At 46.0% G+C, this 12,928-nt stretch overlaps 1 protein-coding gene across 1 annotated transcript; it reads right to left on the bottom strand.

The window, feature by feature from the left end:
- Nucleotides 1-1,054: 1,054 nt before the first annotated feature.
- On the bottom strand, nt 1,055-7,248 carry barhl1b (BarH-like homeobox 1b). The gene is made up of 3 exons (XM_029169696.3): nt 5,820-7,248; nt 3,548-3,770; nt 1,055-2,709 (listed from the first exon to the last, which is right to left on the bottom strand). Exons 1-3 carry the CDS (start codon nt 6,268-6,270, stop codon nt 2,403-2,405), a joined length of 981 nt encoding a protein of 326 aa, XP_029025529.1. The 5' UTR covers nt 6,271-7,248; the 3' UTR covers nt 1,055-2,402.
- Between the last annotated feature and the right edge of the window lie 5,680 nt (nt 7,249-12,928).

Here is a 12,928-nt window from a genome sequence, read left to right on the forward strand (position 1 = left end):
CCAGCCCGGTCACCAGCTGTTGGAGCCGTTTGGCACAGGAGCGCACATGCAGCACCCTCAAGGAAAAGAAGGATGGAAACAATCAATTTCCAAATGGGATCATTTAGGGCACTTGCGCGCGCATAACATTAATATTTCATCTCCTGCATTGTTTATGGAAAACGAAGAAGAGTTGCCGCTGTTCATTTAGGAAAACGGGACGACAACGAAGGAAGAGGCCAGACCTTCATGATTTGCTGCACCCAAACACATCATCTAACTTGCTCCATGCGAGTGCGTGCACGTGTGCGCGTTTTACCAACCAAACCGCCACCAGCACCAAAGTCTCGGCTTGGCGAAATAAAGCGGCGTGTGGCGGGCGGTCTATTAATAAAGGTTAGCAAATTCCCCAAATCACAGGAAAATAATGTCCAAATTGAACTTAGTTGTTAATTTTCTGCTCTTTTAGTAAAGCTCGTGTTCTACTAGTGATGCTTTTAATTTTTTCTGAAACCCTCATCTCAACATTAAACAAATTAAGTCAACCACACTAAACCAAACACGGGAGGGAGCAGTCGTTTGACAGACATGTTCAGGTTCATTCAAACACGCTTCAATCTAATAAAAACCAGCGGGCCTCGCAAATTGTGTTTTTTCCAGCTGCCTCTGAAAAAGTGGAGTTGTGTAATTAATAGAGCGCCTACATTTCCCCAACCTCTGCTCACGCGTGTTCACACACTACAATGAGAAAACACGTGCGGTTCTGAAACACCGGGCATTCTGGGCCTCTGGTGCTGGAGGGACAAAGGTCGTTTCCTCTGCTCTGGGTCCGATTTGGCGCAAAACAAAGATGTCAAAATCTTTGCATTATACGCAAAAGTATCACTCATTGATTTGTTGTCGTACGCACTTACGGACGACGGGACACAAAATCCAGCCTCGATCACTTTAGTAGAAATATAGTTCGTAGAGATTTCACCTGCGTTAGATTTGCTGCTGCTCCGTGGAAATGTGGCATTCACAGCCCACGTGTTGACTTCAGGTGTCTCACCCACATACTCATGTAGCCACGTGATTTAAATGAAAGACTTTTATTTTCACATTTATAAAAGTAATTCTCTTTTACATCAAATCCCCCCTCCCCCACGTCCTTTCCGTTTCTCTGTCCAAGGTCAGATGCGAATTTCACAATAAACGTAAATTTGCAAAAAAAGGATTTGATCAAATTGGGAAGAGAGTCTGGGGGAAACAAGAGGAACGAAAACCCAAGGGGAAAATTTAAAATAAAAACGATCCAGGAAATATACGAGAACCACTCCACAAGTTTGATATGTGCAATATACATTTTCACCAAAGGAGAGTATAACAATAAAGATTATCACGGCTTCATATAAAATAACATATGCACAACGTCTGTTCAAATACATGGATAGCAAATCAACAGGCAGTTACACCTGGATGTGGACCCGACGCCAATCAGGTTGTTTATTTAGAAAATGTGAGGTGATTGCCTCCTCCTCCTCCTCCAGCTGAGGATAAAACCTTTTATATAGATGGAGATTTCTCCGCTAAAACTTCAAATAAGAACAGGAAAAAGACGTTATAGTATATATTTATTTGTTCCGTAGCTCCCCTCGTTGTGTCCAAGCAGGTGTCCATCACTTCTGAGACTCATGTTTTTTTATTTTTGTTTTTTATTGACTCGCTCTTTCGTATAGTTTCTGGTGGCTAATCTAGCCCATTACTATAAACTGGATCACAGTTGTTTGAAACAAACACACCAATAGATCAAACAAACGAAAATGGTTCTTTAAAATCAGCCTCTTTCGAATAAAATGCAAAATATTCTTGTATACAGTTCATGACTGCTGATCGTGGTTCAAGTGTAAAGAAAAAACGTATCGTTCTTTTAGATCTACATAATGTTTAAATTACATGGATGGATAGATGAATGTCCACATAATAATAATAATAATAATAATAATAATAATAATAATAATAATAATAATAATAATAATAATAATAATAATAATAATAATAATAATGTCTGACTGACACTGAATGTAGCTCAAGCGCCACTAACTCTGTGCCAGTGCAACATTTGTATCTGTTTCTTAGATTAAACACTGAAATACTGAAACTGGGATCAAATAAATACATAACTTAGGTGCTTGAATTCATAGTGAAAAATAAATAAGTTATAAATAAAGCTCGTGTCCTAAAAAAAGTCCTTCCACCCCGACAGTTCACGTTTCAGTCAAGCGTCGTCCTCGGGTTCAGCCTCGGTCCTCTCGCACCGTATAAAGGCTCACAGCAGTCTTTCTCTTGTCCGTCACCTTCTCCTGATTTTCCCGTCTTGGTGATTTTTCCCTCAAGCTGCCAAGAGTCGCCGTAGAAAAGAAAAGCCCCTCTGCGGGGGCGGCTCACCGCTGCTGGGCGGGCCGGGGGAGCACGCCGGACATGGGGGGCAGCGGCGGCGGCGGCGGCGGCGGCGGCTCGCTGCCTCCCTGCAGGCCGTGCAGCAGGATGCGCGGAACCAGCGGCCTCTGCAGCGCCGGCGGCGGCGCCGAGGGGCCCCTGTACAGGTAGAGGGCCGCGCCGGGGTCCAGGTTGGACACCAGGCTCTGCGGGTAGAAGTACGGGGACGGGAACATCCGCTGCAGCGCCGAGTAGTTCCCGGCCTCGGCCAGAAGCTCCAGACCCACCGCCGTCTGTCGCTTCCACTTCGTCCTGCAACGGACACAAGACGCCGTTTTAGCCTTTAGCCGAAGCGGCGCGTCGATAAAACCACGTGGCCTTAATGAGTTCGTTTGATTCCGACACAACAAACCAACTGACATGTGTTTACTTCTGGTCCAATTAGAAGTCAGAAATACATAAAACCACCAAACTCAACCACCGGCCGCTTGTGTTCACACCCAGGTCTGTGAGGCGGCCGTGTCTCCGCGTGCAGGTGAATAATTCATAATAAAGATAATTGAGCAGATATAGTGGTTTGTTTGAATTATTGATATGCACACATGCAACGATGCATTATTCATACTCCAAAGTGTTGTTTTTATATTTATTTATGTCATTTAGCTGCCTGGGAGCCGGGACTGCAGACAAATAAGGTGCTGGAGGTAATTCTAGCGAAACCTCCCTGAAAACACGTCTTATTTACTAAACGCTGAAATGTAGATGTTTAAAGCTGGAGACGTTAACAGCGTCGTTAAAAGAAAAAGAGGATGTGACAGAAAAACAAGTCATTGGGATTGGAGCTTTTGTTTAAACAGAAACTGAAACATGCGGCTTCTAACAGTCCACGCAACCATTCAAGGTTTTCAACCTTATAAATATATCAAACTAGTCACAAACCAATTGTTACGTGTTACGGGCTTTTCTTGCTTTGACGGATAAAAATCTACATGTGGACATTTACATTTCCTCCTTTTAATCTCGACCATTAATTTCATGAATATTCTTTGCGTTTGCGTTGACGTGTTTCTGGACCAAGTCAATAATAATAATCCGGTGTCAGTGGCAGCAAACCGGGCCATCACTTTAAAACGCTGAGCAGTGCCCTTACCTCCGGTTCTGGTACCAGGTTTTGACCTGCGTGTCGGTCAGGTTGAGGGACGCCGCCAGCTCCATGCGGTCCTGGACGCTCAGGTACTTCTGCCGCTCGAAGCTGCGCTCCAGCTGGGCGAGCTGGTGGTCCGTGAAGGCCGTCCGGGCCTTCCTGGGCTTCTTCATCCGGACCTGAGGGCTGTCTCTGCTGCTGGAGATCTCCCGGTCCCCCTCCTCTTTCACTGCAGAGCAGAAAGGAAGAAAAAGTCAAGGGAAGCCAAGCTGAAATGAAAAATACACCAGACATGTTACTTTTTTGCCTTGCGATTTTGATTAGAACCAAGCTGCCGGCCCAGACTTTGATTCTGATCAAAATCGTAAAATATTAAACCAAGCAGAATTAAATCTGCGAACTTCTTGATTTTATTTATTATTATTTTATTCCCCGTGAGACGCGCTCCCATGAGTTCAGTGGTTGCTTTTATGACTCACTGTTAACTTAAACAAAGAGACACGTCCTGTCTCTCCATCAAAAAAGATAGATATTAAAGTTTTAAACTAAGTTTAATTTAATTAGGATTTGCTACAAATTGGAAAAAAAAAGTTTTATTTTGAATTTTAATATGTTACTAGATTTGATTTTTCTGCAAAGGAAGTGGCCAAACTACGCTTTGAAGATCATCTGTCATTGTTTTATATCAGGCCTTTGTCCATCAGCAGAAGGTTTTTATAACTTCACAGTAGAGTGGACGTGCGCACGCAGAGCTGCGGCAGCGCCTATAGGCTGTATGCGCCATTTGATCTGATCTTAAATTCTTATGAAAATCTTTTCCTTTCTGATATGTTTCCGTCAGTGGAGCCGCACTCTTTGTTCTTTTGCGTGGTGTCATGTCAGGGCGAGTCTGCTCCACTCACTAAATTCTCGGAAAAGAGAAAGAGAGGGGGGAGAAAGTAGCGAGGAGAGACCTTAGTGGAGTCGTCTCGAGAAGCACAATAATCCGCCTAATTGAGCCACGAGGGAGGGACGAGCCTTTAAACCGCGACCGGAGAAACTTCACAGGACCGTGGAAATGAGTGGAAATCAAGAGCCGGGCGGCCTCGCGCGCTTACAAATCTGATTAGCGCCGGGGACAAATTGCATCAAATCCCTCAAATATTATAGGAAGAGGATTCGGGGGAATCAAAGCTGCCGTGCAGGCGCTCCGTGGGCCCCGCGGCTCCTTCTATCAATCAGCGCGTCGATGAGCATCTCCATCCACGCTGTGACACACGTGGACGCGCGGCCACGCACGCACACGTTCAGATTTTTAAAATCAAATCCAGAATAAATAATAATAATAATAATAATAATAATAATAATAATAATAATAATAATAATAATAATAATAATAATAATAATAATAATAATAATAATAATAATAATAATAATAATAATAATAATAATAATAACAACAATTTCCCTGCAGCAGGTTTGCTCTTTCTAGGCACCTCTTCATTAAACTGTCACTGGAGCTGACATGTCTGTTATGGCTGACATGATTGGAAACAGGGAGGCCCTTGATGGCATTTATCTGGAGGCGACCCTGTCATCGCTGCTGCTCCTGCCTCACTGACACCAGCAGATGCTTTCTGGATAGTCTGCTAATATGAAACACTAAAACATCGCGCTTACAGCCAAGGGCTGCGTGTTTAAATGTAATAACCGCAGGAAAATGAACTTGTTTAGTGCGTCACCGGATCCTGTAGATGTTTTATTATTAATGGTTTCCGGTGACTTGCTACTAGTAAAAAGTAGTTTTAGTTTATTGATCATCTGCTGGATACAGGTTTGGTAAACATTGTTTCAGACTGCAGAGGAATATCTCGTTAATATCATGAAGTTATCTGAAAAGCACAAAACAATAAATATCTAAAATATAAAAATATAGCTAAATATTTTTTCTTCATAAACTGTTTTACAAATTACGCACAGAATGTTTTCACCAGAGGCGAGGTCACATAATCAGACGTTGTTCGTATTTCATGCTCCGTTTCTTTTTTAAAAAACCTTTTACATGTCCATTTGTTTAATTTGAATGAAATTATTATAAAACGTATAAATCTAAGTAACTTCAAATAAAATTACAAAACTAGCAGAAGAGGTGCAGCAGAATAGCGAAGACAAATACCGGGGCCTAACGGGGTCAGACCAAGCTGCACTTTAAGAAATGTTTTACATTTCTGCATGAAGTAAACGTGCAGCCCTTTATGAACGCACCAGCTCCACCTCCAATCTGCTCCTCTCGTCTTACCTTTATATTCACTATCTGATGACGAGTTGCTGTGGATCTTCTCCATGAAGTCGTCCGCTATCTTCGAGGCCAGCCTCCCCGCCTCCTGGGTCGGCTGCCCGTTGCTGGAGTAGGGCGCGCACGCGGCCAGAGGCTTACAGTCCGCGAGAATGTCTCTGATGAGGAACGACGAGGTCACGGTCCTCTGCTGCGACCCCGCAGACATCTGTCCGTGCTGGAGGTGCGGCGGCAGGCCGACGACGTGACCTTGCCTCTGGGCCATCTCCTCCACGCATTCCCTCCTCGGCGACGGAGGCGACGAGCAGCCGCTCTCCACGTCTGATCGCGGGCTGAACTCGAGCGGCGAGCGGCACTCCCCCACCAGGCTGTCCCCTTTGGACACCGGACTTCCAGGCCTGTGGGACAGCAGCGAGTCGATGCCAAAACTGGACCCGTTGGCAGACGCCTCCATTGTCTTGGTCGAGGCCTCCTCAAACTACCATTTGGTATTCAGGACAAGTTTTACTTTAAAGAGGGAGGGGGTGTTCAGGTCTCAGTTGATCCAGAAGAGCAGAAAGAGCCCCCTCCCCGCAGCAGCAAAAAGGTTTCAGATGCGCAACAAATAAAAATAATTCATCTGCTACTTCCAGCTCCCCACACTGGTTGTTTAAAGGGAAATATCTCCAGGCTTGGTTGCGTTACAACAATTGTGTTATTTGTCAAGTCTGAGAAAGACGAGTCCTCCGGAAATCGATGCAGCCGTTGGAGTCACAATCGATTTTTCTTGATTCCTGAAGGATCGACTCCTGATTTCACTTAAGAAACCTCGTCGGGAAGATGAAAGTGTTGCTGCTGGAACGGTCTCACCTGCTCAGCACATAAATAGTGACTATTTCTGGAGAGCAAGTGGAGCAGCAGCAGCTCGCCGGTGTCTTCGCTCAAACTGCGCTTCAGCACCATGGACAGGTACAGACGCGTCACGGCGCGAGGGGACCGAAGCGAAATGTTCAGCTCGCGTGGCAACGCAGGCGACCGAGGGAAGCTGCTCGCATTATTTCAAATAAAACAACAAAAGCTTTAAACCACCGAGCAAAGAGAGACGGACAGAGAGAGAGAGGGAGGGAGAGAGGGGGAGCGTCCTGGTGCTGGAGCGAACAGAAAAAAACGGCTCGAGAGGAAGACGCGGAAGACGCAGGACGAGGCGATGCGCGCCGCAGAAGCGGAAACAGCCGAGGTAAACTGGGTTAAATAGTCACAACTGGCACGTAAGAGAAGGAGATGTGATGGGGAGGGAGGGAATCCCAAAAAATTGAACTTGAGGAAAAGTCAGGAGCTAGGTTTTAAGAGCGCCTCGTCCACGTGAGTCCCCTGTGACAAGCCTTCATTGGCTGAGGGGAGCTGGAAGTGGACCTCCCTCCACGCCCACTCGGGCCCCCACCCTCCCCTCCTCCCTGCGTGCCTCCCATCCGTTCCTCTCCTCTCTGGCTCATCCTCACTTTGATAAAAGAGACAGAATTCATCAGGAGACTCAGATCCAACTGTTTACAGGCAATTTTCACACTGTTTGCTTTCATTACATCATTGATGAGGCTTATAATGGGGTTATTATGTGGAGCGGCTCCGTGTTTTTCTCCTCCACTCCTTTTCTTTGACTGGATCTTTCCCACCTCTGCAGCTTCACACAGATCTTCTCTGAGCATTTTTGATGTTGTCATGGACAATTTTACTTTCAATTTCACGTGATTTTTACAGGTCCACATTATTGTGCAGATCATTCACAAAACCTCCATTTTATTTTATTTTATTTTATTTTATTTTATTTTATTTTATTTTATTTTATTTTATTTTATTTTATTTTATTTTATTTTATTTTATTTTATTTGTGTTCCTGCCCGTTGTAATTGTTAAACGTTCGTTTAAGATTAATTAAAGATTAAGATAAAATGTTATATATTTAAAATACCTGTGCTACGGGCAAATACACACAAAGCTGGTTGTTGTTGTTGTTGTTGTTGCTGTTGTTGTTGTAAATTATTTTTTAAAACAAATGTGATGAGTCCTTGTTGTTTTGAGAACAGTGCCTCCCAGTTGGACTTTCCTCGCATAGATCACAATAATTGTCTAATGGTCCTGGTTGTGTACAATTGTCCCAGCAGCGTGACGCTAAACCTCGGGGCGCACGCAGCGCCATTGTGCGCACTTTTCACCTTAACATGCGTGAAATACCATTGTGTGCACCTCCGGCTCCGTCCTTCCCAACAGTTTGCCCCGCGCGTCGGCCTCGACAGCCCCTAATAATCTAACTAGCCCCTCTCCCATTATCATCTACAAGCCCCCCCCCCCCCCCCCCCCCCCCCACTTCTGCCTCCTCCTCCTCCTCCGCCCCATGTGACCACCAGATTGGAGGCGCGCGTCGGTCTCAGACACCGGCAGGTTAGTGAATCCGCTCCCGCTCCCATGGGGTCCCATCGCGGCTGCAAGCTGTCACATACGAGGCGGGGACAACACAGATATAAGGCAACACACCCACCCTGACGTAGCTTTTTCTTTCTCCTCTGCTGGTGCATGAAAAGCAGCAGTGGTTTGATGCGTTCTCCTGCTACTTTTTGTCTTCATCTCTTTATCCCACTCTGGGTCTGCGAGACCCAGCGACGTAGTAAACAAATCACGATGCAGCTGACTCCTCCGCTTTGTGATCCTCACCTGGCCTAAAAAAGTTCAACTGCTTTAATTAGTGGGGTTGTTTTTAAAAGACATATTAGGGTCATTTAACAGTTGAAAAGCGAAACCTTTTTGTCAAACCTTCGTTTTTAAGTTGAAAATGTAATTCGTTGTCTTCATATGTCAACAAAACAAACAAATGTCAACAAAAAATTAAATTTCTCATAATCTTAATTTTTATTTTACCAGGGTTTTATAAAATAATTATTTATCTATATTGTAATGTACACTGTGACGTAGCTGAGGATTATTGCTCTGTCATTATTGTTTATTTTTTATTTTTTGAGACATACTTTGTTGATCCTCTTGGGGAAATTATTTGTATTCTTTGAACTATCAAAAAAAAAAAACTGAAAAACGTCCCTCAACTTAAAACAACAACATTTATACTATTAGACCACTTCTTTCAACCAATAATCCAAATATTGATTAAGAATAAAAATAAATCAAGTCCAGTTCAGTTAGCTTCTTGGAAATATATAATTTACTTAAATGAAGATAAGTTGAGCAGAACGAGAAGAAGTCAAGAAGTCCCTAAAACCGGCGTTTGGTTGGTTGTTAAATAAAGGCTGAGAAAAGCAGGAGACAGGAGAGCAAAGCGTCCAGACTGGCTGTGTGTAGTGTACTGTAATGATCAGGCTCATGCTGCTGCTGGTTCTGGACAAGTGTCCCTCTGGTCAAGCAATTTCACCCCTCCTCCTCCTCCTCCTCCTCCTCCTCCTCCTCCAGGCAGTAGTCTGAATTCGAGGGCCGGTGCCACTGCTACCCCAGTGATGAACTCCTGGACACAACACACACACTCTTCCTCCCACACACATTCTGAGGTTGTGGCAGGATGTTATTGATCCTAGAGAGGAAAGCTGGAATTCGTTTAGAAAATGGTCAGAGTTCAGTCAGTTGCTGTGTGTCTTGTTTTAATCAGACTGTTAAATACTGATCCACAAAAAACTTCACACTCTTATTTTAATTTACTATATTTGACACCTTTGGGGCAAATGCCACCTTTAATATTAAGGATTTATCCTGATTTGTAAAATAATTGGAACAGCTTTAATAATATTTACTTGAGACAGAGGAAGTGGGACTGGGAGCAGTTTCATCATAATAGTCCACACTGACCTGCCAGTGTTAATAATCTGTCTGTGGACATGTGCTTTATTTTGTTATGTTTTTTCCCGGCGTATTATTGGGATTCTGTCCGTAGCTTTTCTCCTAATAATGCCTGCTGGGCCTCCTCGGTGCGCAGGGCTTTGGTGGAGGAGGGAAAAAGAACACGTTGTGCTACATTTTCTTTATTTGCTCGATTGAGCAGGCGTGTTAAATATATATCTAGGTGTGTTTTGTAAAAATGTGCGTCGCCTTTGAATAAACTTTGGCATCTCTATCGTTTTGGAACATGGAGTAAAGCGTGTCTTTCGAGGGGGATCTGTGTAAAAAGATGACTTCTCTCAACAAACAAACAGCATTAAAAAAGCGGCAGAAAAAAAGGAAAGGAAGCTTGCTCTGCGCTGGTGCTGCACCCTGGACCAGTCAGGGATGCAAATGATGCACCTTAACGCCATCAGGTACTGGAGTTGACAGAAAATAATGAGAACCCGCTGAATCTTTTATAAGGTTAACACTCACATTTCCCAGTCAGCTGTCACACAAGAAAGAATTTAGCACATGCATGCGGGCGAAATAAACCTTCATCGGCTCATTAATGCTGACAGGGCCCTGGACCAGCAGCTCCCAGCGCCTGCGCCGCCACCACCTTCGTTTTGTGTCGGTAATTTGCAGCGGAGACAGACCCCCTTCTCCTGGAGAGCGAGCGGGCGAGCGAGAGAGAGAGAGAGAGAGAGAGGAAAGGAGGAGGAGGGAGATATTACAGAGGAGCAGGAGCGAGAGGAAAAGAGGGGAATGGAGGATCGTGGAAGAAAGGAGGGAGGGAAGGTGGGCCTGGGGGGAGGGTGGAGAGAGGGCTAGCGCGCCAGGAGTCTGATTCTCCCCTAATTGGAAGCATTGGGCATTGTCAACTGAGGATTTTCAGCTGCTCGCTGACAGGTAGAGCCGTCAGAATGATAGCCCACTTGTCAGCGCAAAAGACCAATAAAAACAAACCACTTTTGATTTAATTGGAGGCCTAACCGCGACACACACACACACACACGCGGTGCATGTGTGTGTGTGTGTGTGTGTGTGTGTGTGTGTGTGTGTGCGTGCGTGTGTGTGTGCGTGCGTGTGTGTGTGCAGGTGTGTGTGTGTGTGTGTGTGTGTGTGTGTGTGTGTGTGTGTGCAGGTGTGTGTGCGTGTGTGTGTGTGTGCAGGTGTGTGTGTGTGTGTGTGTGTGTGTGTGTGTGTGTGTGTGTGCAGGTGTGTGTGCGTGTGTGTGTGTGTGCATGCGTGTGGGTGTGCGTGTGTGTGCGTGTGTGTGTGTGTGTGTGTGTGTGTGTGTGTGTGTGTGTGCAGGTGTGTGTGCGTGTGTGTGTGTGTGCGTGTGTGTGTGTGTGTGTGTGTGTGTGTGTTGCCTGCAGCCTGAGCCACGGGGAGGTGGGAGGAGGTGTGGGGATGAGTGGGGGCATTTGTGTCTTTGTGTATGAAGGGAATCATCACTCTTGCCATCAATGTGATCGCCCCGTCTCCATCTCTGCCATCGCTCCCCGTCCCCTCTCATCCAGCTGCTCCTGGGGGGGGGGGGTCAGGGCTGCCCGTGGTGCGAGGATTCAGGAGAGGCAGGTTTAGATCCGTCCCGGGGGCATTCACATCACAGCGCTGCTTCCCTGTCTTCTTCATGGCTGCTTCTTCCTCCGTCCTCTTCTTCCTCCGTCCTCTTCTTCCTCCGTCCTCTTCTTCCTCCGTCCTCTACATTCCCCAACAGGCCGAGCGATGCTTGACATTTCTTGTGCTCCTGTGTTGCCTGGGATTCAGATGACCAGAGCACACAGGGAATCATAAACTTTCCTCCTCATGGGAGCAAATGTCACAGTGCGGTGACTTTGAGCAGCGGCTTGTTAGGGATGTACCTGCAGCAGCATCGGTGCTGAGCTACAGATGGAGAAGAGGAGACAAAAAGCTAGATTTGGGTTTGAGAGCAGGTTGTTAGCATCAATCTGGGCTGAGCGGTCCCCACACCTCTGGGATGAACTGGACCTGCACTGTGACCAGTGTCTCATCACCAAACTTCACCGCGGACCTTTCTCTAACTGGTGCAAACGTCTGCAGTTGTGCCTCCTCCTTCGTGCTGATTCTTGCAGCGTGAGCTCTCATTTGTGTTCCCGCGGGGCCGTTTATGATGGGAGCCACTCTTTGCATTTATTACCTCAGAGTTTGAGCCAGTCATCTTCGACTACGCTCACATTTGTGCCTGGTGAAGTTGCGTATTATTCTACTTTAAGAATCAGGCTGATTGTGTTTGTTTTAATGTTTACACTCAGGTGACATTTGGAAAATTGCAATTTTCCACCTTCAGATGCCGAATGATTAAACACAAAACCACCACGATCTCATAACAGAGCGTTTGAGTGTTTAGCGTTGGCCTCGAAGCTTCGCCCACGCAATCACAGTAATTAGCCGCTATAATGGAGCGCGTCGGACTCAACTCTCCCGTGTGTTGTCTTCATTAATCGCGGGTCCACGCCTGCGTCTGAACGTGCACCTGTCCCACGCCGTCGGCCGGCCGGCGCTTCATTATTCCTGACAGAGTTCAACGAACACATCTGGTCAGAGGATAAGAGGGGATGGAGGACCGGTGCCAAGGGGCGCGAGGTGAGCGGAGCCAGTGGGGAGGGTGTGGGGAGGGGGCGGGGCTGCAACCATCCATCACCAAACTAAGGTCGGCCCCACTTTGGACGACCTTTGACCCTTTGGGCCTAAATGAAGTCCTTTAGAGCCGACAGAGGGGGGACTCTAACGCTTTTTTCATCATTATGTTCTCTCTGTATCACTAGTGTTTTAGCTCCTCTTTTTCCTTCAGGAATACGTTTGTGTGTGAGGCCGGAGCCTCGTCTCTCCTACGTGTTGCTCCTCGGCTGATGCTTCGTCTGCGTTTGGATCGTGAGCCAAAGCTTCTCGTGGAGCGAACGTTTGATGTTCAGCAAATCCCTCTCGGTGCTTGGCCGCCTCTAAAAGCCGTCCGATGCTGTTTGTCTCTGTGTTATTTAGAGGAGTGTGGAATTAGCGGCTTTGCAGCCATTTAAAGCTCTTTTCATAGAGAGCAGCTGCATAACAACAGTCATTTAACAAAAGAACAGAGGCTGTTCAGCAGAAAGCGTTCTAGTAGAAGCCTCACTTTGACCTTTGTGAAGTTCCTCAGCAGCTCCGCTCCGCTCTGAAACTTTACACACTCACCAGAGCGTGGTTGAGTTTCAACATGCTCCTTATTGTTGAAGGGTGTGACCTGCAGACAGTGATGATCATGTGATGACATCACT

Source organism: Betta splendens, chromosome 12 (genome assembly GCF_900634795.4).
Source record: "Betta splendens chromosome 12, fBetSpl5.4, whole genome shotgun sequence".
Taxonomy (NCBI): Eukaryota; Metazoa; Chordata; class Actinopteri; order Anabantiformes; family Osphronemidae; genus Betta; species Betta splendens.